The 27,500-nt window shown below is 42.6% G+C and overlaps 1 protein-coding gene across 3 annotated transcripts in view; it reads left to right on the top strand.

Annotated features, from left to right (window-relative positions):
• The window catches only part of LOC113524274 (low-density lipoprotein receptor-related protein 1B), a 192,050-nt gene that overhangs the window by 137,130 nt on the left and 27,420 nt on the right, over window positions 1–27,500 (top strand). For all 3 annotated transcript variants that reach the window (XR_008300987.1, XM_053229489.1, XM_053229490.1), the window contains exons 51-72: window positions 90–209; window positions 1,529–1,657; window positions 2,171–2,293; window positions 2,640–2,780; window positions 3,204–3,391; window positions 7,454–7,637; window positions 7,969–8,054; window positions 8,908–9,030; window positions 11,319–11,500; window positions 13,251–13,450; window positions 14,342–14,530; window positions 15,020–15,168; window positions 15,357–15,450; window positions 15,704–15,820; window positions 16,064–16,183; window positions 16,463–16,582; window positions 17,688–17,804; window positions 20,359–20,465; window positions 20,602–20,749; window positions 21,827–21,933; window positions 22,164–22,296; window positions 26,420–26,542. Coding sequence is in view for 2 of the 3 variants with exons in the window: in XM_053229489.1 (XP_053085464.1) it covers window positions 90–209; window positions 1,529–1,657; window positions 2,171–2,293; window positions 2,640–2,780; window positions 3,204–3,391; window positions 7,454–7,637; window positions 7,969–8,054; window positions 8,908–9,030; window positions 11,319–11,500; window positions 13,251–13,450; window positions 14,342–14,530; window positions 15,020–15,168; window positions 15,357–15,450; window positions 15,704–15,820; window positions 16,064–16,183; window positions 16,463–16,582; window positions 17,688–17,804; window positions 20,359–20,465; window positions 20,602–20,749; window positions 21,827–21,933; window positions 22,164–22,296; window positions 26,420–26,542 (3,000 nt within the window). In the remaining variant the exon portion in view is untranslated. The remainder of the gene's footprint in view (window positions 1–89; window positions 210–1,528; window positions 1,658–2,170; window positions 2,294–2,639; window positions 2,781–3,203; window positions 3,392–7,453; window positions 7,638–7,968; window positions 8,055–8,907; window positions 9,031–11,318; window positions 11,501–13,250; window positions 13,451–14,341; window positions 14,531–15,019; window positions 15,169–15,356; window positions 15,451–15,703; window positions 15,821–16,063; window positions 16,184–16,462; window positions 16,583–17,687; window positions 17,805–20,358; window positions 20,466–20,601; window positions 20,750–21,826; window positions 21,934–22,163; window positions 22,297–26,419; window positions 26,543–27,500) is intronic.

Below are 27,500 nucleotides of genomic sequence, written 5' to 3'. Positions count from 1 at the left end.
ATTCCAAACTAAACTGTAGTGATGTGTAGTGGTGTTTACGCCTTCGTGTGTGTGTGTGTGTGTGTGTGTGTGTGTGTGTGTGTGTGTAGATTCATCCTGTGCGTTTGATCAGTTCTCGTGCTCCATGAGCAGATGTGTGTCTCATCAGTGGCTGTGTGACGGAGAGGACGACTGCGGTGACGGAGCTGATGAAAACCCTGAGCTCTGTGGTACTAACTTTTTTTATTCATCTGATTATTATGCTGTGTGTGTGTGTGTGTGTGTGTGTGTGTAATCAGTGTCTGATTTGTCTGAGGAGGTAAATCAGTATGAAAGAGGTTGTGATTGGGTTTATTTCATTTTTATTTCATACTTAATTTCATTGTTGTGGTGGATTTATAACTAAACATCAAAGAGCGAGCATGAGCAGACTCTCAACACGAGCGAGGGAGTGAGCGAGGGAGTGAGCGAGGGAGTGAGCGAGGGAGTGAGCGAGGGAGTGAGCGAGGGAGTGAGCGAGGGAGAATCACTGAATGAGTGAATCATATCAGTATATGAATCTCTGTCTTAATGAGAGAATCACTCAATCAACATTTGGATCACTGAGTCATTATGTAAATCACAGAGTTAGTGAGTGAGTCAGTAAGAGAGTCATTGAGTTAGTGAGTGAATCACAGAGTCAGCATATGGATCAATGAGTCAACATGTAAATTATTGAGTCAGTGAGTGAGTCAGTAAGAGAATCACTGAGTAAATGAATCACTTGGTCATTGAGTTGATATTTAAAGCAATAAGTCAGTGAGTGAGTCAGTAAGCGAATCACCAAATGATTGAGTGAATCACATGACCATGCGGATCACTGAGCACACACATGTAAATTGCTGAGTTAGTGAGTGAGTCAGTAAGCGAATCATTGAGTTAATGAGTGAATCACAGAGTCAGCATATGGATCAGTGAGTCAACATGTAAGTCACTGAGTCATTGAGTGAGTCAATAAGAGAGTCACTGAGTATGTGAATCACTCAGTCAGTATATGGCCAGTCAGTAAGTTTGTGAGTCAGAGAGTGAGTCAGTAACAGAAACACAGAGTTAGTTAATAAATGACTTGGTCAAAATATGAATCACTGAGTTAAAATGTAAATCGCCAAGTTATTGAGTGAGTCAGAATCATTGTGTGCATCACAAAGTCATTAAGTGACCTGTTGAGTCAGTGAGTAAATCACTGAGTGAGTGAGTTACTCGTGTGTATGGATAAGTGAGTCAGTGTGCAAATAACTGAGTCAGTAAGTAAATGACTGTGTCTGTAGGTGAATCAGTATGTGAGTCACTGATTCAGTAAGTGAATCAATGAGCCAGTCACTGAGTCACTAAGTGAGCATTTACTTCACTGAGTGAGCGAGTGAGTCATCGAGTCAGTGAGTGAATCAGCCACTCAGTGAGTCAGAGAATGAATCCATCCACTGAATTCTATTCATTCTTTCCTTTTCTGCTTTCTTTCATTCTTTCTTTTTTCCCTTCTCTCTCTCTCTTTCTTTCTCTCTTTTTCCAGGTTCAGTGTCGTGTGCCCCCAGTGCCTTTCGCTGTCCCGAGTCGTATGTGTGTGTGTCGAGACGATGGGTGTGTGATGGAGAGAGAGACTGTCCGGATGGTAGTGATGAACTCGCAACAGCCGGCTGTGGTGACTAACACACACACACACACACACACACACACACACACACACACACACACTCACTCACACACACACACAGTAAATCAGTGAGTGGGTAAATTATGAGTGTGTGTGAGCTTGCTGGTGCAATATTGCTGAAGTGTCAGTACTAGTAGTAATAATAACACAATTATTAATGCAACAATTACAGTGATGTATAAATCACAGATTCTCTCTCTCTCTCCCTCCCTGTCTCTCTCTCCCTCCCTGTCTCTCTCTCCCTCCCTGTCTCTCTCTCTCTCCCTCCCTGTCTCTCTCTCTCTCCCTCCCTGTCTCTCTCTCCCTCCCTGTCTCTCTCTCCCTCTCCCTCCCTGTCTCTCTCTCCCTCCCTGTCTCTCTCTCTCTCTCCCTCCCTGTATCTCTCCCTGTCTCTCTCTCTCTCCCTCCCTGTCTCTCTCTCTCTCTCTCTCTCCCTCCCTGTCTCTCTCTCTCTCTCCCTCCCTGTCTCTCTCTCTCTCTCTCTCTCTGTCTCTCTCTCAGCTCTGAATCTCACATGCTCTGATGAGGCGTTTCGGTGTAGTAATGGAGACTGCATCCCGCAGCGTTTTGTGTGTGACCGTGATGATGACTGCGGTGACGGATCTGATGAGTCGCTCCAGTGCAGTCAGTGTCCTTAATTCACCTCTCATTTCATTCTCTCTCTCTCTCTCTCTCTCTCTCTCTCTCTCTGTGCTGATGAGAATCTCTGGAGACTGACCTGTGATCCTGCATGCATTTTAATTTCTCCTTGCTGTTTGTATGCAGTGATAACTGTAAGAAAAGTTCAATGTCTTCCAACAGGAAGTAGTTGGTGACCGTAATGTCCTGGATGAGGACAGTGGGGTATTTATGTGGGGAAAGTTCCTGGTATTCAGAGTCGGTTTATGCAGCTTGGGCTAAGTGATTAACTCTACTTTGAATACTTAATGAATACTTAAATAACTTTACAGTTCTTCTTTATTCCTTTCAGATTATCATGCCTGTGGGAAGGCGGAGTTTCAGTGCTCAGATGGGCGGTGCTTACCCAGTGTCCAATGGGAATGCGACGGTTTCCCAGACTGTCTCGACCAATCAGACGAAGCGCCACTGAACCCGAAGTGTTCAGCTGCAGGCAAGACTTGAATGTTTGATTAACAGTCTGCCAGGCCTTATGGGAAATGTAGTACAATCTGTTTCTCCATCCATTTTCCTTCTGCAGGAAGTCAGGGAGGAAATGACAAAACCCACTGCAGCTGGTTTATTTTTGCTTTAATTGTAAACATTAGATTTAATTAAATGTAGCTGAAATATACAAAATCCCTTCTTTAAGTGATATTAGAGGTGCAAAACATTAGAGAGCTTTTTCATCAAACAGAAAAGTCTTTGACCAAAAAACTTTTATAACGTAAGCTTTGTCTTTTTAATAGTTGTATTTGTAAGACTTTCTGTTCTTCTCTCTTCAGTATTCTATAACTTCAGTAGTTTTATGTTTGTTAGTCACAGCATTATAATCTGTGAATAAATGCGCATGTTGTTCTGTCTTGCTGTGTTTTAGAAAGTTTGTGCAACGGCTCGTTTTTCATGTGCGCTAACGGCCGCTGTGTCCCGCTGCTGAGCGTGTGCAATCTCCACGACGACTGCGGCGACCAATCAGACGAGAGGAACTGCAACGTTAACGAGTGTTTAAACCGGCGAGTCAGTCAGTGCACACAGGACTGTCACGACCTGCCTGTGGGCTACAAGGTGTGTGTGTGTGTGTGTGTGTTAGAGGTAGAATAGAGATAAAAGAAGTAGTAAGGATGAGAAGAAACCTTCTTAATCATAAAATGAATCTTTAAAGAACCATTGAAGAACCCTTAGCTGTAACAGTGCATAAGTACCAAGAAGCTACATGATAAACTCCTGGCAGGTTCTGGGTGTTAAGATCATTTTAACTTTATTCAGTTAATACACACCTTTAAACCTTTAAAGATAAGTTTACAGGTAAGTACAAGCTCCAGATTATTGATCACTGTTTTCTTCTTAATGTCTGGAGCCTGTCAGGAGGTTGAACCTTCTGAAAAAGGTTCTCTCTCTGATAGAAAAAAGTGTTGTTGTAAAGCTCTACATGGAACTTTCCATAGAGTTTCCTCAGACAGACAACCAAAGAACACTCAGGTTCTAATAGATGTACATTTTAGGACACTTTTAAAAAAAATATTTAACTGATGGAGGCTACATAGTTTGTATAAGTGGAAAAAAAAATTATTTGATTTGTATCTGAGTTTCAAAAAAACTAAAAAAGCTGAGACGGTTAAAGAGCATTAAAGAGCGATGGAGGTGAGAGGGTTAAAGACCGATGGAGGTGAGAGGGTTAAAGACCGATGGAGGTGAGAGGGTTAATGGGCGATGGAGGTGAAAGGTTTAAAGAGCAATGGAGTTAAAGAGTGATGGAGGTGAGAGGGTTAAAGAGCGATAGAGGTGAAAAAGTTAAAGAGCGATGGAGGTGAAAGGGTAAAAGGATGATGCAGGGGAGAGGGTTAAAGAGCGATGGAGGTGAAAGGGTTAAAGGATGATGCAGGGGAGAGGGTTAAAGAGCGATGGAGGTGAGAGGGTTAAAGAGCGATGGAGGTGAGAGGGTTAAAGAGCGATGGAGGTGAGAGGGTTAAAGACTGATGGAGGTGAGAGGGTTAAAGAGCGATGGAGGTGAGAGGGTTAAAGAGCGATGGAGGTGAGAGGAATAAAAAAGACCGATGGAGGGGAGAGGGTTAAAGAGCGATGGAGGTGAGAGGGTTAAAGACCGATGGAGGTGAGAGGGTTAAAGGGTGATGGAGGTGAAAGGTTTAAAGAGCAATGGAGTTAAAGAGTGATGGAGGTGAGAGGGTTAAAGAGCGATAGAGGTGAAAAAGTTAAAGAGCGATGGAGGTGAAAGGGTTAAAGGATGATGCAGGGGAGAGGGTTAAAGAGCGATGGAGGTGAAAGGGTTAAAGGATGATGCAGGGGAGAGGGTTAAAGAGCGATGGAGGTGAGAGGGTTAAAGAGCGATGGAGGTGAGAGGGTTAAAGAGCGATGGAGGTGAAAGGGTTAAAGAGCGATGGAGGAGAGAGGGTTAAAGAGCGATGGAGGTGAGAGGGTTAAAGAGCGATGGAGGTGAGAGGGTTAAAGAGCGATGGAGGTGAGAGGGTTAAAGAGCGATGGAGGTGAAAGGGTTAAAGAGCGATGGAGGTGAAAGGGTTAAAGAGCGATGGAGGTGAGAGGGTTAAAGAGCGATCAAGGAGAGAGGGTTAAAGGATGATGGAGGTGAAAGGGTTAAAGGATGATGCAGGGGAGAGGGTTAAAGAGTGATGGAGGTGAAAGGGTTAAAGAGCGATGGAGGTGAAAGGGTTAAAGAGCGATGGAAGAGAGAGGGTTAAAGAGTGATGGAGGTGAAAGGGTTAAAGAGTGATGGAGGTGAAAGGGTTAAAGAGTGATGGAGGTGAGAGGGTTAAAGAGCGATGGAGGTGAGAGGGTTAAAGAGCGATGGAGGTGAAAGGGTTAAAGAGCGATGGAGGTGAAAGGGTTAAAGAGTGATGGAGGTGAGAGGGTTAAAGAGCGATGGAGGTGAGAGGGTTAAAGAGCGATGGAGGTGAAAGGGTTAAAGAGCGATGGAGGTGAGAGGGTTAAAGAGCGATCAAGGAGAGAGGGTTAAAGAGCGATGGAGGTGAAAGGGTTAAAGAGTGATGGAGGAGAGAGGGTTAAAGAGCGATGGAGGTGAGAGGGTTAAAGAGCGATGGAGGTGAAAGGGTTAAAGAGCGATGGAGGTGAGAGGGTTAAAGAGCGATCAAGGAGAGAGGGTTAAAGGATGATGGAGGTGAAAGGGTTAAAGGATGATGCAGGGGAGAGGGTTAAAGAGCGATGGAGGTGAAAGGGTTAAAGAGCGATGGAGGTGAAAGGGTTAAAGAGCGATGGAGGAGAGAGGGTTAAAGAGCGATGGAGGTGAAAGGGTTAAAGAGTGATGGAGGTGAGAGGGTTAAAGAGCGATGGAGGTGAGAGGGTTAAAGAGCGATGGAGGTGAGAGGGTTAAAGAGCGATGGAGGTGAAAGGGTTAAAGAGCGATGGAGGTTAAAGGGTTAAAGAGCGATGGAGGAGAGAGGGTTAAAGAGCGATGGAGGTGAGAGGGTTAAAGAGCGATGGAGGTGAGAGGGTTAAAGAGCGATGGAGTAATGGTTGATGAGTTGATGAGTAATGGTTTCTTGGTGCTGTAGTTGAAGACAGCTCTCCATTTTTCTGTAAATGTGGTTCAGAAGAGTGTGTTCTGTGCATCAGCTGTATTCCTGACACCTTCACTGACGATAAAGCAGAGAGAGGAGCAGCGCTGTCAGGAAATAGCACACCATCTGACAACTACACACACACACACACACACACACACACACACACACACACACACACAGAGGGAGAAGGCTTGGCAGGTAGGACAGGTTTGGCACGTGTTACAGTAAAGTGCTGCTGCGATGTGACATTTCTGGCAGGAACACACACCGCCTCGCTCTCCGTCAGCTCCACATCATCATTTACATTCACACTCGTACAAATTCACTCCAAAACTGAGAGGATTGATTATCAGCGTTAACCTCTTTACGATAAAGAGCATGATGAGACACTTAGTCCTGATTTAATCCAACATGAGCTTTTTAGCTGTGTAGCTGCACATCTGCTTCATTTCCTTCCTCTTGTTTTCCTCTTCGTCTGGTTAGATCTGGTGTTAGCTCTCTCCTGTTTACACGCTGCACTGTCATTCTGTCACCTCCTGCTGCTATCTCTAAATTAATTTTACAATCTGACACAAACACACACACTATATATTATAGCACTGGTGTGCTTTCCCGTCGCACCCTCATTAAAGTCGGCTATGAAACAGCTGTTAAATAGACAATATGGCAAATCAGCCCTGTGAGAGTTCAGACATGTCCGTTATTCACACCTGTGTGATGCAGAAACAACTGAAAACTGAGAAAAGGGGCGTAAAGGCGATTCAGCACCTATTAGTCAGTTTGCTGTTAATTCTTTTGGCTCATTTGCTGTTTTTTTTGTTTGTTTGTTTGTTTTTTTAACTAAACAGAATTAAATGAACCAAAAAAAGTTGTCAGAGGAGTGTTTAGGGCTGAAAAATTCCTCAAAAAACTGTTTTATTAATTGGTCATGAATATGGCGATGGAAAAAAGATGAACGTAGATATCAGGACAATCACTCGAGCGCAGAGCCGACGCTAAATAAATGATAATTATATAAATAATCTCGTTATTTATAATTATATAAATAACGAGATTAAAACATCACATCTAAAGTTTATTTTCTCCAGATCTCTAAAGCACATGGCATTTCTGCAGCACTACGGCTCTGCCCTTTGGCTCGGTTTAGCAGCTCGCATTAAATTCTACCGAAAAAAAAACAAAAAACAAACGCTGCAAACCAAAACACACGGCACGTTTGATTCACTTCCTGCAGTGAGTCGATTCACTTCTCTCAGACGCTCTCGGACCCGAGTGTGAAAGAACCGCACCGAGGGGGAGAACACACCGGGTTCTGTTCGGATACAATACACACTGTGTGTGTGAAAGAACTTTTAGACACATGTAATGGTAAAGAAGGGGCGTGGTTAGGGGTGGAGCTAAAGAGGAGCAAAAGGAGGAATGTCCCTATAATTGGCTTGATGCCTCTTACAACGCTGTGCGTGTGTGTGTGTTTGTGTGCGCTTGTGTGTGCGCTTGTGTGTGCGCGTGTGTGTGCGCGTGTGTGTGTGCGTGTGTGTGCGCGTGTGTGCGTGTGTGCGTGTTTGCACTGCAGTGTGTATGCTGGCCTGGTTTCCGTCTGAAGACAGACGGATGGACGTGTGTGGACGTTAACGAGTGTGTGGAGAGATTCCCGTGCAGCCAGCACTGCATGAACACGTACGGCTCGTACAAGTGTGTGTGTGCGGACGGATACAAACCTCTGGACACAGATGCACACAGCTGCAGAGCTGTCTCAGGTACTGACACACACACACACACACACACACACAGACACACACACTGTTTTGCAAAAAATGAGTGTTCCTCAAATGCACTTTACTCTTTCAAATCACTTCTCATGTACAAGCTCCGCCTTCAGACTTTAAGCCACGCCCCCTACCTGAGTCTGATGCTGGAGTGCTGAGTCAGAAAGTGATTACTTTTTTAGACTGCAGCAGTTTTTATCTCTATGCTAAGTGAGCGAACGTTGCTGTTACACAATTCCATTATTGTTAACCTCAGCGTTGTTGCTGTGGATGTTGAATTTTTCACTGACCTTTCACCTCTTCGCTTGTGGTTTATGTTTAGCAGAAGAGCCCTTTCTGATTCTGGCCGATCATCATGAGATCAGACGGATCAGTCTGGACAGCTCGAACTACACGCTGCTGAAACAGGTAACGGCACCGGCACCACGGTCTGCTTCCTGCGTTTAACTCCACGATGCGTTGTAATATTTTACAGCTGTTTACAACACGCTGCTGCTGAGTCCTGCGCTCTGATTGGTCTACAGGACAGAGGAGTTTACGCTTCTTTCCAGTTTCTCAGTAACATGACAAGCTGCGTTTTATTAACTCAGGGGGAGAGAGAGAGAGAGAGAGAGAGAGAAACGAGAGGCTGGTGAGGGAACGACTGTTTATAGCTGCTTTAGACTGGCGTGTACTCTTATAGCTCCGCCCCCTCGCTGTGTCACTCAGGCTGTGAATGTTACACGGCGAGTGTGAATTTATTCCTCAGTGTATTAATAGTGCAGTAACAATAAATGTAGCTAGTGCACTACAGCACATGATTTCAGACGGACCCTGAAATGGACACTCTATCAGTTAAGACTCGAACTAGGCCCTGTACACACACCCGCTGTGTGTGTGTGTGTGTGTGTGTGTGTGTGTGTGTGTGTGTGTGATGGATTAATGAGTGGATTATTTTAGCCCGTGACTGATGATGGAGGAGGAATGAAGCGTGACATCATCACTGATAATGAACTTCTGATTGGTTATGGGATCATTACAGACATTTTATCTGTGATTTATAACTGATTAATAAAACACTCTCCTCTCTCTCTCTCTCTCTCTCACTGTCTGTCTTTCTGTCTCTCCCTTTTTCTGGCTCTATCATCTCTCTTTCTGTCTAATTTTTTTTTGCTCTGTGTGAACATTTCTTTCTTTCTTTTCTTTCTTTCCCTATGTCTTTCCCTGTACCTCTCTCTCTCTCTCTCTCTCTCTCTCTCTCTCTCTCTCTCTCTCTGTGCAGGGTCTCAGTAATGTTCTCTCGTTGGACTTTGACTACAGAAGGGATTTGATGTTTTGGATTGACAGCAGCCGGCCAAGCGGACGCAGGATCAACAGGATGCGCATAAATGGGAGCGATCTCAAGGTATGCTGTGTGTGTGTGTGTGTGTGTGTGTGTGTGTGTGTTTGTGTGTGCCATTTTGTATAGTTTACCTGCCCCTACATTCCTTTTATGTGTGTATGTGTGGCATGGAACTGTTATTTCAGCAACATCATTTGAGAGTTTCTCACTTCTGTGTAAATCAGTTATGATCATCAGTTATGATCTGGAACGATTCCTACAGAGCGTGCGGTTTCCGCAGTTTCCTCAGTTCCCCGCTCATGACTTTAGCTCCTACCTGCAATTATTTCCTGCAAAAATGGAAGAGAAGCTTATAAGCATGGTTTCCTCTTCTCCTGTCATCTACGAGCGCTCGTTAAACATGTACAGAGACGTTAGGAAGAGAAATAAAGCTTGGGAGGAAGTAGCAGAGATGGTTGGTGTCTCTGGTGAGTGTATGTAGCTAGTACAGTTAGCGCGCTTTGCTAATCTAATCTGAGAACGAAGCTGATTTTCACACTGATTAGTTTCTTTATTTAACTTGTGTTTATATAGTTAGCTTTAGAAGTAAAGTACAGCTACTGCTGTTTCTCAATAGTATTACAAAAAAAAAAAAACACTGGACAGGCCACGCCCACAGCGACTTGTATGTGACTTACAGATCATGGTTAGTGAAGTAAGTGTGTGTGTGTGTGTGTGTGTGTGTGTGTGTGTGTGTGTGGTTAGGGGGAATTCTTTGTCCCAGAATTCCCCAGAGGAGAAACACCACTGCAGCACTTGCAGCTCACACTGAAGTGGAATAAATCATCTCTGACATGGCCTCCACTTCATTATATCTGCAGTGTAGTATTTTTATAATTTAATTCTGTTCTGCGTAATGAAAATTGACGTTTGATGTGCAATTTGCGGTTTGACGCTGACAGAAAAGGTACACGGTGGTTCAGGAAAAGAGTTGCAGATGTGTTACATCAGATAGAATAAAGTTTACAAATTGCCTGTGGGATGTGAAGCAGTTGGTGTAATGAACACACACTGTTCTCAGCGTAAAGCCAGAACATCTCTGGCTCCGTGCGGGAAGACGCTAATTGATTTTGACAATAACAACATTAATGACTGTGTTAGGAGACTGCGAGAGTTTTAACGAAGTCTGTGTGCGTTATGGACAACTATTTTTATTCATCAGAAACTTCATACATTTATTTATTCAGCGAGTCTCCTTCACTTTTCAACCCTGTAATACAGTAAGAGCAGTAGAGGAGCGTAACAAAACCCAAGCTCCTCCCACTGCATCACAATTAAAACTCCTCCCACTGCATCACAATTAAAACTCCTCCCACTGCATCACAATTAAAACCCTCCCACAGCATCACAATTAAAACTCCTCCCACTGCATCACAATTAAAACTCCTCCCACTGCATCACAATTAAAACTCCTCCCACTGCATCACAATTAATACCCTCCCACTGCATCACAATTAAAACCCTCCCACAGCATCACAATTAAAACTCCTCCCACTGCATCACAATTAAAACTCCTCCCACTGCATCACAATTAATACCCTCCCACTGCATCACAATTAAAACTCCTCCCACTGCATCACAATTAAAACTCCTCCTACTACATCCTACTTAAAGCTCCTCCCACTGCATCACAATTAAAACTCCTCCCACTGCATCACAATTAAAGCTCCTCCCACTACATCCTACTTAAAGCTCCTCCCACTACATCATAATTAAAACTCCTCCCTATACATCATATTTAAAACCCTCCCATTACATCATATTTAAAACCCTCCCACTACATCATACTTAAAGCTCCTCCTACTACATCACACTATAACCAAAAAAAACAAACTCCTCCTGATGGATTACATCTTAACCAAAAACCCTCACAATGATTTGTTCTGTTGTTTCTTTCTGTTCTCTTCTGTACTATTGCTTTCTGTTCCGTTCCGTTCCTTCCAGCTCTGGTCCATTCTGTTCCTTTATATTTCTCTTGAATTCCACACTAATCTTCAAACTTTAACCCATTGGAGTGTAATGTTATTTTTATTATAATTTATTTTTGTATAAATTTATTTTTGTAGCCCCACACACTGAGTACTGGCTTTGATACAGGCTGTAAATCTGTATATTTTCTAACCTTCAGTATTAAACTTTAGCTCTCCTCTGGACTGAAATGTGCTGTGTGCTGTAGTATAATTGTCTTCACAGGAGGTCCACAAACTTGCAGATTCCCAGTCTCTCTGGTTGCTGGATCTTGGCTGGGGCTAAATAAAATTAATCAATTCTATTAATTCATTAATTAATTAGTTTGTTTGTTTAATTTCCAGGTGATCCACAGGACCTCAGTGCCGAACGCCCTGGCAGTCGACTGGATCGGAAAAAACCTGTACTGGTGCGATGCTGAAAGAAAAACCCTGGAGGTAGCGAAGGCTAACGGACTTTACCCAACCATCCTGATGAGCGCCGGACTTCAGAACCCTTCTTCTCTCACACTGGACCCTTTAACTGGGTAATACACTCATGTACAGTGGATATAAAAAGTCCATGCATCCCTGTTAAAATAAAAAAGGGTTTTGTGATGTAAAAAAAAATTAAACCAAGGTGAATCATTTCAGATCTTTTTTCCCCAAAAACTTTAACCCAAATAACGATCAGCTGATTTTCTTGGTTTTATCCGAATGCTGAAGTCATGGTCTGAGAAGAGCTTACAAAGCATGTAAAGGATCTCACTGTGGAAAGGTATCGATCAGGAGAGGGGTAGAAAAATCATTTCCAAAACATTAGATGTATCATGAAACACCATGAAGACCATCAAAAAAGTGGAGAAAATAGAGCACCCCAAGGTAGAACTTTTTTGCTTTAACAAAGTATTAATTAAGGGGTGTACATACTTATGCAACCAGATTATTGTAAGTTTTTTCTTTTTTCCTAAAACCTTTCTAATTGTTTCACTTGAGTTTTGGGGCTTGCTATATGACATTAAATGTGGGAAAAGATCTGACATGATTTATCTTGGTTTCAGTTTTTACACACACAAACCTGTGATTTTAACAGGGGGTGTGTATAACGGGGAGTGTGTGTAATGGGGTGGGTGTGTGTAACAGGGGGGGTGTGTAATGGGGGGGGGGGCGTATAACGGGGGATGTGTGTAACAGGGGGTGTGTGTAACGGGGTGTGTGTAACGGGGGGGGGGGGTGTATAACGGGGGTGTGTGTAACAGGGGGTGTGTGTAACAGGGGGTGTGTGTAACGGGGGGGTGTATAACGGGGGTGTGTGTAACAGGGGGTGTGTGTAACGGGGGGTGTATAACGGGGGTGTGTGTAACAGGGGGGGTGTGTAACGGGGGGGTGTATAACGGGGGGGGTGTAACGGGGGGGGGGTGTAACGGGGGGGGGTGTAACAGGGGTGTGTGTGTAACAGGGGGTGTGTGTAACGGGGGGGTGTGTAACGGGGGGTGTGTGTAATGGGGGGTGTGTGTAACAGGGGGGGTGTATAACAGGGGGGGTGTATAACGGGGGGGTGCGTAACAGGGGGTGTGTGTGTAACAGGGAGTGTGTGTAACAGGGGGTGTGTGTAACAGGGGGTGTGTATAACAGGGGGTGTGTGTGTAACAGGGAGTGTGTAACAGGGAGTGTGTGTAACAGGGGGTGTGTATAACGGGAGTGTGTGTAACAGGGGGTGTGTGTGTAACAGGGGGTGTGTGTGTAACAGGGAGTGTGTGTAACAGGGGGTGTGTATAACGGGGGGGGGGGTGTATAACGGGGGGGGGGGGTGTATAACGGGGGGGGGGTGTAACGGGGTGTGTATAACGGGGGTGTGTGTAACAGGGGGGGTGTATAACGGGGGGGGTGTAACGGGGTGTGTGTAACAGGGGGTGTGTGTAACAGGGGGGGTGTGTGTAACAGGGGGGGTGTGTAACAGGGGGTGTGTATAACGGGGGGGGTGTAACGGTGTGTGTATAACGGGGGTGTGTGTAACGGGGGGGTGTATAACGGGGGGGGGTGTAACGGGGTGTGTGTAACAGGGGGGGGTGTGTAACAGGGGGGGTGTATAACGGGGGGGGGGTGTAACGGGGGGTGTGTAGACTTTTTATATCCACTGTATTTTCCATTTCTTACCCTCCTTCAGTAGAAAATAGTGAGAGCGATAAGAGGAGAGGGGGATTGGGGATAAATAGAATAAGCTGAGGAAATGAGACATGGTCAGAACACTGCTGTAGAGAGAGTCGAGGCCCTGATGTGCTTTATTCTTTATTACAGGTATGTTTTTTGGATCGACTGCTGTGAGCATCCACACATCGGCCGGATGGGAATGGACGGCAGCAATCCCCGCGTGATTATCCACACAGATACACCCGCTCCGTCAGCGCTCACTATCGACTACGTCAACAGCAGGATCTACTGGGCAGACGGGAACCACATCCTGTTCTCCGACATGGACGGCTCCAAGACACACAGAGGTACGAAACATAACTAACTGGAATGAAATAAAGTGTGAAGTTGAAGCTCCATTATCTGAAGCGTAGAGATGCAAATGTGTCAGGAGGACGTCTCCGACTGAGAATCTTTGTCTTGGTGCATAGCAGGGGTCCGGAAATGAAACAGCAGGTACAAACTCCACCTACGGGATACTACACACCCTTTTCCCACACCAGCAAGTCTGCAGGACAGAGGAGTTTACACTTTGTGGTTTCATGACAATCTGCTTTTATTTTTTGTCTTATTAATTTCTAGACTATACATTAAATATAACTTTAAATGGATAAAAGTATGAACTGACTACACTTATTATTTATTAAAGCAAATCATTTGCAGGTTGCTGTGGTATGAGAGGAATTTCACACTCTAGAAACATTATTTGGAAAAACTAATTTAGCAACTAAACAGATTTATTAAATTTATTATTTGAAATGTTAACAGTCTTATCCTATAAACATGTAACTCTTAAGTTACACTTAAGTCTTTTTCCCCCAGTATGACTGAGTGATCTTAACTGAACTAATCTACCTAATCTAATGTTGATAAGAAATTAAATAAAGATGCTAAATATAAGGACTCAAACAGCAGAGTGTGTTAATGAGGACAGGAAACAATGGCCATATAAGGAAAGTGGAAAAACACAGGCTCAGACGCAGGAATTATAGTGGCGTGGACGTGACACTGTGAGACTGAATACTAATGAGAGCACTTCAGTGAGGTTTGGTACACAGCCAGAGAGAAGAAAGTAAGAGAGTGTGTGTGTGTGTGTGTGTGTGTGTGTGTGTATACGCACGCACACTCATGGGTTCTGCTGACTGAGCTGGCGGTATTCCAGCGCGGCCACTAATTGATTCCGTCTCATCTCGTTAAAGTGCCTAACGAGGACATGGGCGAGGTGACGAGTCTCACCCTGTTTGAGGATTTTCTCTACTGGAGCGATCAGAAGAGGAGAACGCTGAATCGAGCTCATAAAACCTCCGGAGAGAGGCGTGTGGAACTGCTCAGCTCTTGGCAAACCATCCGTGACATTAAAATTTATCATCCACTACGCCAACCAGACGGTAAAAACACTCTGAGGGTATTTAATTCATTTATATATTTATATGGTGTTTATCACGGGCTCACAGTAAGTAAGTTGAGACCAAAAGTCTCAGAGCGTTATTATTATTACATGACTTATCAACTTTTATAAGTTTTATAAAGACTTTATAACGCATGTATAAACACTGATTAACGTATTTATAGAGTTATGCATCAGCACATGGATGTATTCAACACAGAAACATATTTACAGGAACCGTTTGGACAAAAATGAAATGTCTTTTATCCCCAAATCAGCTGAGACATGTTTGCTATTTTCAGTTTTGCACTTAACCTGCACAGCTAATGTAGCTAATGTAGCTAACGGAGCTAACAGAAGGGAATAGCCAGCATTTTAGCATCACGCAACCTGCATGTGTAAATCATCACACTGACTGATGGACTGATTTTAGTAAAAAGTGAGTAATTTGTTTACACATAAAATTTTGTGTATGTGTGTGTGTGTTTAGTTGTGAAGCATCAATGTCAGGTGAATAACGGAGGCTGCAGTCACCTGTGTCTGTTGTCTCCGGGCGGAGCCTACAGGTGTGCATGCCCCACCCACTTTTACCTGGCCAATGACAGCAAGACCTGCCTTTCCAACTGCACCTCCAGCCAGGTGACGCGTCGCACTGTTATGACCTCATTCACTCTGATGCTCTTTATCAGGGGTCCAAGCACCTATAGCACACACACACACACACACACACACACACACACACACACACCACACACACTCATTTATGTCCATAACAAACATAATTTATTTAGCATGTTTTGTGTGTGTGTGTGTGTGTGTGTGTGTAGTTTCGCTGCGGTACAGACGAGTGTATTCCGTTCTGGTGGAAGTGTGACACGGTGGACGACTGCGGTGACGGTTCAGATGAACCTGCAGACTGTCGTATGTATCAGCAATAAAACACTCCACTATCCATATTTATCATTAGTGTGTCTTTCCAACGTGTTTAGATTTAAATGTTGATTTTTGCACTTAATAATAAATAAAGAATGGATTCAGGAAATGATGATAAATCCATTGAAATGTCACAAAAAGAAAGGATTTGCTTGAATGCGTGCATTGTCCTTCATCTGCCTGTCTGTCTTTTTCAATCTATATTTTGTTCAATCGTTTCTCTCGTTCTCTCGCCCCCCAGCGGAGTTTAAGTGCCAGCCGGGTCGGTTCCAGTGTGGCTCGGGTCTCTGCGCTCTCCCTCCTTTCATCTGCGACGGAGAGAACGACTGCGGCGACAACTCTGACGAAGCGAACTGTGGTGAGAGTTACAGACGAGAGGAATACGCCAAGAAATAAAAAAAAAAAAAAAAGAACAAACAGTGCAAAAGACTAAATGCTCTCTGTGTGTGTCTCTCTTTCATTCTGTTTCTCTCTCTCTTTCATTCTGTTTCTCTCTCTCTTTCATTCCGTTTCTCTCTCTCTTTCATTCTGTTTCTCTCTCTCTTTCATTCTGTTTCTCTCTCTCTCTTTTCTCTCTCTGTTTTTCTCTTTCTCTTTGCAGAATCGTATATCTGTCTATCAGGACAGTTCAAATGCACTGGGACTCATAAGTGTATCCCAGTTAACCTGCGCTGTAACGGGCAGGACGACTGTGGCGATGGAGAGGACGAACACGACTGCCGTGAGTGTTTCACACACTTCACACACACTTCACACACACTTCACACACACAAAAATGCGTGAATTTGATAAACGCCCAGCAGCTGATTTACTAACACCCTCTCACGTCTTTCACATGAACGTTTTTATTTATAATTGTAAAACAGTGGGCGGAGTTAATGCAAGCTCGAGCTTCGAGCTTAAAGGCATTTGATAGAGCATATGGATAAGGGTTTGTTTTGTGTGCGCGTGTGTGTACGTGCGCGTGTGCGCGTGTGTGCGTGTGTGTGCGTGTCTCCAGCTGAAAACACATGCTCGCCCACACACTTCCAGTGTAAGACCACCATGCACTGCATCTCCAAGCTGTGGGTGTGTGACGAGGACCCGGACTGCGCCGACGGATCAGACGAGGCCGATTGTGGTGAGCTCCGCCCACTTGAGCAGAATTATTTACTGTTTCACGCCACAGCGCTGTTCAGTTCTGGATTGTGATTGGTCAGAAGGTGTTGATTAATTCTCTATAACAGCAGCTCTGACGGTAGTGCAGGTTTATATTAATGCGCTCGTTCTGATACGTTATCGTGGAAGGAGTCTCCAGTGTCAGTGCTTTGTAACAGGTGAAGTTGTAACTTTAAGTTTTACGACATCTTCAGGACAGCGGAGTTTACTCTTGGTGGTTTCTCACATTGTCTTAATTTGAAGAGAGAGAAAAAAGAGAGGCTGGTGAGAGAAACACAAGAAGTGGGAGCTCAGTGGTTAAGACGTTGGACTCCTGATCGGAAGGTTGAGAGTTCAAATCCCAGCACTGCCAAGCTGCCGCTGCTGGGCCCTGGAGCAAGGCCCTTAACCCTCAACTGCTCAGTTGTATAAATGAGATAATTGTAAGTCGCTCTGGATAAGGACGTCTGCCAAATGCCGTAAATGTAAATGTAAGTGACAACAGGAACTAACTTGTTTCATTAAGTGTTTCTATAAATGGATAAAAAGTATGATGTCATTCTGTTATAAGTTTAAAACAGTGTAATTGTCTGCAAAATGCTGTGGTGAAAGAGGAATAAAACACTTTAGGGAGTGGAGATAGTTGAGATGAAAACGACCCCTCCCCCCATCCCAGCACTGATTATTTTCCTATAACAGAATGCCCCGTTGTGTTTTATTCCTTATTAAAATGTGCAAAATATCTTTCAAACCTTTAATGATTCAGCAAGGTCCAGAAAGAGCTTTACTCTGAACCTGAATAAAATATTCATCAGGGATGTGTGATATTATTTCAGCGTGATGAATGTTCTCACACTGCAGATTATTTCACACCGAAGCTAATCAATTCCACATGAGAATTAATGATGCGTATTAATTATCTCTGCTTATGGAATCCTTCTCAGTGTTGAGGAAGTGAATATGTTCTGCTGAACACTGGAATGTGAGGTGTGTGTGTGTGTGTGTGCGTGTGTGTGTGTGTGTGTGTGTGTGTGTGTGTGATGAGATGTGATGTGGGTGTTTTTTATTCACTCACTGTGTTGAATCAGATGAGAAGACGTGTGGGCCACACGAGTTCCGCTGTAGGAATAATAACTGCATCCCGGATCACTGGAGGTGCGACGGCCAGAGCGACTGTGGAGACAGTTCAGACGAGGAGAACTGCAGTGAGTACCTTCATCATCATCATCATCATCATTGTCATCATTGTCATCATCATTACCATGATCATCATCTTCACCATTTTCAACATCACCATCATTACCGTGCCATGATCACAATCAACATCATTAACTTCACAATCACCACCATCACTATCATCTTTACCATCACCATCATCATCACCACCATCATCTTCACCACCATCACCATCATCTTCACCATCACCATCATCTTCACCATCACCATCTTCCCCACCATCACCACTATCATCTTTACCATCACCATCTTCACCATCACCACCACTATCATCTTCCCCACCATCACCACTATCATCTTTACCATCACCATCTTCACCATCACCACCACTATCATCTTCACCACCATCATCTTCACCACCATCACCATCATCTTCACCATCACCATCTTCACCACCATCACCACTATAATCTTCACCACCACCATCTTCCCCACCATCACCACTATCATCTTTACCATCACCATCTTCACCATCACCACTATCATCTTCCCCACCATTACCACTATCACTATGAAGAGATGGAAGAAAGGAAAGAGGACAGAAGTGTGTGATTGTAGTGAGTGTGAGCTGTGAGTTGAATCGAAGCTGCTGATTGGTCGGCTGCTGTAATTTAAATTCTGCAACATTTCTTCAGGGTGTTTCATTGGGAAGTTTTCCCACTTTCATCTGTTTAAACTGTATAAACTGCATAAAATGTATATAAATCAGACAGAATAAAAATACACACAGCTCTAAGAGAAGTAAAAACACCCTTTTAAAAAGCCTAGGCTTAAAAAATAAAGTGTTTGTGCACTTCATCATCATCATCATCATCTTCATCATCTTCATCATCGTGTGGAGCTCCCTCACATCCATCTCCAGCTCTCTAAGCTGAAGTACAGTCACGTCCCTGTGTGTAATCGAGCGTTTCTAAACCCCTATTCAGACGGGATTAGTTTTCCATGTGGAGGCGTGTAATGTCATTATTCCCGGAGAATCTCTGGGATTTTATTCCTGCCGGAATCCGTCGTGTCAGTCATTTTCTCCAGAATTCTCGAGCACACACCTGGAAAGATCACGGCGGATTTTTCCCTTCTATACACTGAGCGGTAGAAATAACTCCAGGTAATAAATATATAAATAAATCCCATCTGAGCAGACCTGTGGCTAAAGATTGTGTTCTATCCTGTAGGAAAAGAGGTTTTGTGTTTATTCCTCAGTATAAAGACGCTCCAGAAAGCGCTCGCTCTTTTCTCTCGTCTCCAAACTCACCAAACAGTGAAATCTAGACGAGGTGTAAAAGGGCGAGTCAGAGAAGCGACACTTCTGGGGGTTTTAGGGATGTTACTGAGTTCCTAGCACCAGTACACACTATGGACATGTTACGGTCATGTGACCTACTAATGAGCAAGAGTGGCCACGCCCCCTACAACAAGCTCTTATAATGAGCAAAACAATCAGTGTGATACAATGACGTGTGTGATCTCTGTGATTGATACAGAGATCACTCATCCCGAGGGACGAGCTCCGACTACACACGTCAGGATTTAAACATACAGCAGCACAGATCATTGAGAAATGGTAGCGCGAGCATCACACTGAACTCTCTCTCTCTCTCTCTCTCTCTCTCTCTCTCTCAGATGATCTTTGTGATGCTTTTAAGAAAACTGTCTCTAACAGGAAAGCTAGAAACCCACACTAACCACTAATAACCTCAGACGTCTGAATGCTTTTCCTGATTGCTGTTTTGCTGAATAAGCTGCACGAGCGGTGATTTAATATCCAGGCCATGGTCTGGTCATGTTTTTATTAAAAGCAGGAACGTTGCTTTATCTCTTTATTGACTGGCGGTATCTCTTCAGCGCCGCAGAATGGCCGGCTGTCAGAGATGTTATGTGTAATTACGGTTATTTACTCCGGGACAGTTAATTGCTGTCAGATAGTGGGTTATTTACTGTCAGGATTGACAGAGCGATCTGCGTAGAGTTCTATCCTCCTCCATCACTGTTACACAACAGCACTGACGCCGGCTTTCAGCTTTTATAGCTCACACATGGACTTTTATTTAAACACTTTATTGAACCAGGCTGCTTGGTTTACTCTCCTGTATTCTGGAGAAATTTGCGCAAATTTCAGTGAACAGTGGGTCTGATATGGATAAGGGCTATAAACTCTAACTCCGCCCCTAAACAAAATTTTAACACTAACCCCACCCCTAAATATATTCTTAGCACTAACTCCACCCCTAAACTCAATTTTAACACTAACTCCACCCCCTTAGCCCAATTTTAACACCAGCTCCGCCCCTTACCCCAATTTTAACACTATCTCCTCCCCTAAATCTAATTTAACTTGAAAAGGTCAGTTTGTGTTGAATTATTGAGCGATACTGTTATAACATTGTTATGACTATTTTGTTATTACGTCATTACCAGATTTTACTTTATGATTTAGGATTTTGTTCTTTCATTAATATTTGCTCCCAACTTTGTGGTTACCAGTATTGTGTGTGTGTGTGTGTGTGTGTGTGTGTGTGTTCTCAGAGCCGTTAACATGCAGCTCGAAGGATTTTGTGTGTGCTAACGGAGAGTGTGTGTCCGCACGCTTCCGCTGCGACGGAGACTTCGACTGCACCGATAACTCTGATGAGGTGTGAGAGAGCCGGCCTGTGATTGGCTAGTTTCAGCTGTGTTCTGGAATCTGATTAGTTGACAGGACATCTTGATATGTGTGCTAGTGTTTTAATGTGTGTGTGTGTGTGTATGTGTGTATGTGTGTGTGTGTAGAGGGGCTGCGAGAGCCGCTGTGCTGATGGTCAGTATCAGTGTGAGAATCGGCTGTGTATCTCGGTTAAGTGGGTGTGTGACGGACAGGAAGACTGTAAGAACGGAGAGGATGAGCTCAACTGCAAACCAGCGAACACTGCTGTGACTGGTACACACACACACACACACACACACACAGCACAAAAGAAATAAATCAGATATCAGAACCGTTCTTCACCTGGATTTTATCCCGATAATCAGATTACTCAGCACGTATACACTGTTATTCTGATAGTTTGTTTTAAGAACTATGTTTGTACGCTAGCTAGCAGAGAAATTAAAAACGTGCAGCCTTTTTTTAATCTAAACAGAAACAGCAGGACGTCCAGAGCGATTAGTGAGCGTTTATCAGCACTCTTCTGCTACTCTGTCCATGATCTCATTTACTTACAAGCTGTTTTATTGGTTAATTTAAGAGGAAGTAAGAGGAGTGTGACCCAGTCTGCTAAAAGGACAATTAAAGAGTGTCTTACACACACACACACACACACACACACACAGTGTTTTTCTCTGATTTCTTCCGAGATGCCTCCAGTTGTGTGATTTTAGTTTCCACTCTTTAGTTTGGTTGTAGTGGCTCTGTCTGAGGTGATGAAATGCTGTGTAGTGGTCCGTCTCCAAGGCGACAGAAGATCGTTCACTTTCTTCGTACGTGCGATCGTTTTGAACGATTCCTACGTATCATAACGTCCGACGTTTCTTCAGTTCCCCGCTCACGACTTTAGCTCCTACCTGCAATTATTAACTGCAAAAATGGAAGAGAAGCTTAAGTGTGGTTTCATCTTCTCCTGTCATCTACAAATGCTCGTTAAATGAGTACAGAGACATTAGGATGAAAAATAAAGCTTGGAAGGAAGTAGCAGTGATGGTTGGTGTCTCTGGTGAGTGTATGTTGATAGTACAGTTAGCTCGCTTTGCTAATCTAATCTGAGAACGAAGCCGAGAGCGTAACACGTAAATCACACAACTGATTCGATTTTCACGCTGATTAGTGCGTTAGTTAATCTGTGTTTAATGTGTTAGCTTTAGAAGTGCTATTCAGTTTAGCTACTCCTGTTACACAGGCCACGCCCACAAGAGCCACAAGCTACTCATCACCTGCTAGTGTGAACAAGCTGTGATTCTCATTTGTGTGTGTGTGTGTGTGTGTGTGTGTGTGTGTGTGTGTGTGTGTGTGTGTGTGTAGCTGGAGCGTCCTGCAGTAAGAGCGAGTATGTGTGTGCAGGAGGAGGCTGTGTGTCGGCGACTTCACGCTGTGATGGGAAGAGCGACTGTGCAGATGGATCTGATGAAGTCAGTGATCCACACACACACATACACATACACACACACACACACACACACGGCGCTTTTCTAGCCTCAGTGGTATAATTACTGCTCTCCATTCAGCTGCTGTAATAGATGTGATTAAATCAGTTCACACATTTGGATATTAAAGGCAATTTTGAACAGAGGTTAAAGGTCAAAGAGGAAAAGGCATTAAATCGACTGTACTCTGTGTGTGTGTGTGTGTGTGTGTGTAGGTGGACTGCACTCGGGAGTGTAATCAGGACGAGTTTGTGTGTCGTAACCGCGCTCACTGTGTTCCTGCTGCGTGGCGATGTGACGGTGTTTTCGACTGTTTGGACCACAGCGATGAAGAAAACTGCACACGCGGTGCGTTTACAGTCACGTGACCTGTGACATCACCACTCTCATTGACTCATGGGTAAAAACACCATTTCCTGCGGATGTAACCCTGACGATGATCCTGAACGTAGATCACAGTGGATTCACATTCTTCAAGCCAAAGTGTGTCTTTTAGTGAAACTAGTCACATCACCCATTTTCTTATTTAACACAAATTCATGCTTTATTTCTTCACAAACTTTATTTAGGATAAACGTCATTAATTACTATAATTACAAGCATTCAGCACAAGCACCCCTCACTAACTCCTGAACAAAACCTTATTATTATTATTATTATTATTATTATTAGACCTGAATATACAGTCAGGTCCATAAATATTGGGACAGTGACACAGTTTTGGTAATTTTGCCTCTGTACACCACCACAGTGGATTTGAAATGAAGCAGGCAAGATGTGACTGAAGCGTAGACTTTCAGCTTTAATTCAAGGGGTTTAACAAAAATATTGCATTAACTGTTTAGGAATTACAGCCATTTTTTACAGAGTTCCTCCATTTTCACAGGCTCAAAAGTAATGGGACAATTGACTGATAAGCAGTTTCATGGCCAGCTGTGGCCTGTTTCCTCCTTATATCATGATAAATTAAGGAGATAAAAGGTCTGGAGCTGATTCCAAGTGTTGAATTTGCATTCATGGGAACTCTCAATATGCGGTCCAAAGAGGTGTTGATGCAAGTGAAGGAGGCCATCATTAGGCTGAAAAACCAAAACAGACCTATCAGAGAGATAGCAGAAACTTTAGGAGGGCCAAATCAACAATTTGGTACATTCTTAAAAAGAAGGAATTGCACTGGCAAGCTCAGCAACACCAAAAGGCCTGGGAGACCACAGAAAACAACTAAAGTGGATGATTGCAGAATTCTTTTCTTATTGAAGAACAACCCCTTCACAACATCTAGCCAAGTCAGGAACACTCTGGAGGAGGTAGGTGTATCATTGTCAAAGTCTACAATCAAGAGCCACCTTCATGAATGTAAATACAGACGGTTTACCTCAAGATGCAAACCGCTGGTAACACTCAAGAACACAAAGGCCAGATTAGACTTTGCTAAAAAACCTCTAAAAAAAGCCTGACCAGTTCTGATGCAAGATTAACTTGTACCAGAATGATGGGAAGAGAAAAGTATGGAGAAGGAAAGGAAGGGCTCATGATCCAAAGCATACCACATCATCCATCAAACATGTGGAGGCAGTGTTATGGCATGGGCATGTTTGGCTGCCAATGGAACTGGGTCACTGGGGTTTATTGATAATGTGACTGTTGATAGAAGTAGCAGGATGAATTCTGAAGTGTACAGAGCTATACTTTCTGCTCAGATTCAGTCAAATGCTGCAAAACTGATAGGACAGCGCTTCACAGTACAGATGGATAACAACCCAAAACATACTGTGAAAGCAGCCCAAGAGCCTGGAAATTAAATGTTCTTAAATGGCCGAGTCAGTCACCTGACCTCAACCCAACTGAGCTGCTTTTCACTTACTGAAGACAAATCTGAAGGCAGAATGACCCACAAACAAGCAGCAACTGAAGATGGCTGCAGTAAAGACCTGGCAAATCATCTCAAGGGAGGAAACTCAGCATTTGGTGATGTCCATGGGGTCCAGACTTCAGGTAGTCACTGACTGCACAGGATTTACCTCCAAGTAATAAAAATAATCCTAATATTTATGATTATATTAGTTTGTCCCATTACTTCTGAGCCTGTGAAAATGGAGGAACTCTGTAAAAAATGGCTGTAATTCCTAAACGGTTAATGCAATATTTTTGTTAAACCCCTTGAATTAAAGCTGAAAGTCTACACTTCAGTCACATCTTGACTGCTTCACTTCAAATCCACTGTGGTGGTGTACAGAGGCAAAATTACCAAAACTGTGTCACTGTCCCAATATTTATGGACCTGACTGTACCTGAGCCTAAGAGTTTAAACATGTTGTTTTAAAGAAAAGTGAGCTAAAGAAACCATCACTCCATCGCTAATAAAAATAACAGCTGGAAGTATAAATAGTCAGAGCTGGATGTATAAATAAAATCACAGCTGGCGATGTATAAATAAAATCACAGCTGGAGATACATAAATAAAATAACAGCTGGATATATATATAAATAAAATAACAGCTGGAGATATAAGTAAAATAACAGCTGGATGTATAAATAAAATAACAGCTGGATGTATAAATAAAATAACAGCTGGATGTATAAATAAAATAACAGCTGGATGTATATAAATAAAATAACAGCTGGATATATAAGTAAAATAACAGCTGGATGTATAAATAAAATAACAGCTGGATGTATAAATAAAATAACAGCTGGATGTATAAATAAAATAACAGCTGGATGTATAAATAAAATAACAGCTGGATGTATAAATAAAATAACAGCTGGATGTATAAATAAAATCACAGCTGGAGATATAAATAAAATCACAGCTGGCAATGTATAAATAAAATAACAGCTGGAAGTATAAATAGTCACAGCTGGATGTATAAATAAAATCACAGCTGGCGATGTATAAATAAAATAACAGCTGGAGATATATAAATTACAGCTGGATGTATAAATAAAATAACAGCTGGAGATACATAAATAAAATAACAGCTGGATATATATATAAATAAAATAACAGCTGGATGTATAAATAAAATCACAGCTGGAGATATATAAATAAAATAACAGCTGGAGATATAAGTAAAATAACAGCTGGATATATAAATAAAATCACAGCTGGATGTATAAATAAAATAACAGCTGGATGTATAAATAAAATAACAGCTGGATGTATAAATAAAATAACAGCTGGATGTATAAATAAAATCACAGCTGGAGATATAAATAAAATCACAGCTGGCAATGTATAAATAAAATAACAGCTGGAAGTATAAATAGTCACAGCTGGATGTATAAATAAAATCACAGCTGGCGATGTATAAATAAAATAACAGCTGGAGATATATAAATTACAGCTGGATGTATAAATAAAATAACAGCTGGAGATACATAAATAAAATAACAGCTGGATATATATATAAATAAAATAACAGCTGGATGTATAAATAAAATCACAGCTGGAGATATATAAATAAAATCACAGCTGGATGTATAAATAAAATAACAGCTGGATGTATAAATAAAATAACAGCTGGAGATATATAAATAAAATAACAGCTGGATGTATAAATAAAATCACAGCTGGATATATATAAATAAAATGGCAGTCTACAGATCTTTATATTGTCACCTCGATTGGCTGATGCATGAGAAAAGTTTAAAAACGCTTCCTTAAAGCATCTTAGCGAGTGTAAAGGCACGGAATACCTCGACTATTGCTATTTAATGCACTGAAGTGTTTGTGTTGTGTCTCTCCTGCACGTGTGATGATCAGTACAGGAATTCTGTACATCCCTGTTGTAGTTTATGATGAAACCGGGAGCGGTGACTGTACACGGTGTTGCTGTTCCCAGTCTTTCTGGTTTAAATGAATTGTTAAAGAACACTCAGGCGGGTAAATGAGAGGAAAAACACGGTCCCCATCGACCAAGTGTCACACGCTGGTTAGTGAAATTTCTCTAATTTCACAGGAAACCAACAGAAACTCGGAGAGCTGAGACACTGAGACGTCTCTGCAATTTACTGAGGACACACACCTCATTACGCTCCTAATGCTGCCGTATACCAACATAATGACTGTCTCCTGTCCACACACACACACACACACACATACACACACTCCGGTGTGAGAGCAACACTCCTCTGTGTGTGTGTGTGTGTGTGTGTGTGTGTGTGTGTGTATGAGTGAATGGAGCAGATGAAAGGCTTCATTTCAGTGTTTGGAAAAATTGCAGGTGTATTTTTAGACACTGAACACTGAAAGCTGTGCACCTGTGACATCTTTAGAGTGTTTCATATCCAAGGTGGACCGTGTGTGTGCGCGTGTGTGTGTGCGCGTGTGTGTGTGCGCGTGTGTGTGCGCGCGTGTGTGTGCTGAATTAAACCAGGTGTGTGAAAGCAGGGAGAACATTCAGTGCTGTGTTGAGACGTGCTCTAAAGCAGCAGCTTTAACCTCATGCTGTGTGTTATTTATGTGCAGGAGCGGTGACGTGTCGTCCTGACGAGTTCGTCTGCAATAACACACTGTGTAAGCTGCGTGTGTGTCTGTGTGACGGTGAGGACGACTGCGGGGACAACTCGGACGAAGATCCTGACATGTGTGGTGTGTTAAAACGCTACATACACACTAAAATAAAGACTTTTTATACCCAGAAAAAGAGCTGTAACGGCGGTGAAGACACCGGTTGTGTTTACGTGCAGAGATTTCCACCAGTCCGTGTGAATCCAGTCTGTTTCTGTAAACTCTGTGCGAGTCCGTCAGTGTGTTCAGGTTTTTAATCACGCTGCTCGTGGAATTGAAGTTTCCATCACAGTAAAACTTGAACACAGTGTGAATATTAAACGGACTGCGAGTTTGTGAGCAGTAAAGTCGTTCAGCGTTTTACCTTTCTCCTCCTACTGTTAGTAATATTCCAGGTCACTGTTTATAAATAACTGCACAAGATCAAAACAGAGATTTTATGAAAGTTTACACTAAATGTTCTGTATCCTTGCTGAATTTCTGGTGAATATTAAACGCTGAACCGTCAGCAAAATGTAAGCTTTATAAGAAATAATTTACTACCAAAAGGTAAATAATCAATTGATAAACAATTTTTTAAAAAAAGCTAGTAATTATTGTGTGAAGTTTGAGATATGTTGTGTATTAATGATGAATTAACACTTCAGCAGTTTAACAAGTTGACGTTAATTAAAAGTAGATAATAAAATAAGGTGAACACGGCGAGACACACAGAGAATCTGTGCTGACATTTTAAAGATTTGTTTTCAGGTTGGTTAATTAATGTGTTTACAAATGTTTACTAATTATTGCTATGTATTACTTCATTATAAATAGTTTATTCCTGACCTTAAACTCAAGTGTTGAAAGATAAAGATGATGTAATATATAAAAGAGATACTGATTTATTAAATTAGCAGTAATTTATAAAACAAACTGAACTAAAGGAAAAAGCAGCAAATGTGAAACTATTAAAATGTTGTTTATTCTTTCTATAGAAATGCGGTTAAAGTACTGAACAACCGTGTGTGCAGTGAGGAAAGTGATTCTTTCATCAGAA

The sequence above is a fragment of the Pangasianodon hypophthalmus genome, chromosome 25, assembly GCF_027358585.1.
Source record: "Pangasianodon hypophthalmus isolate fPanHyp1 chromosome 25, fPanHyp1.pri, whole genome shotgun sequence".
Classification (NCBI taxonomy): domain Eukaryota; kingdom Metazoa; phylum Chordata; class Actinopteri; order Siluriformes; family Pangasiidae; genus Pangasianodon; species Pangasianodon hypophthalmus.
Note: the sequence above shows the minus strand (reverse complement) of the source record. Positions and strands in the feature narration are given on the sequence as shown.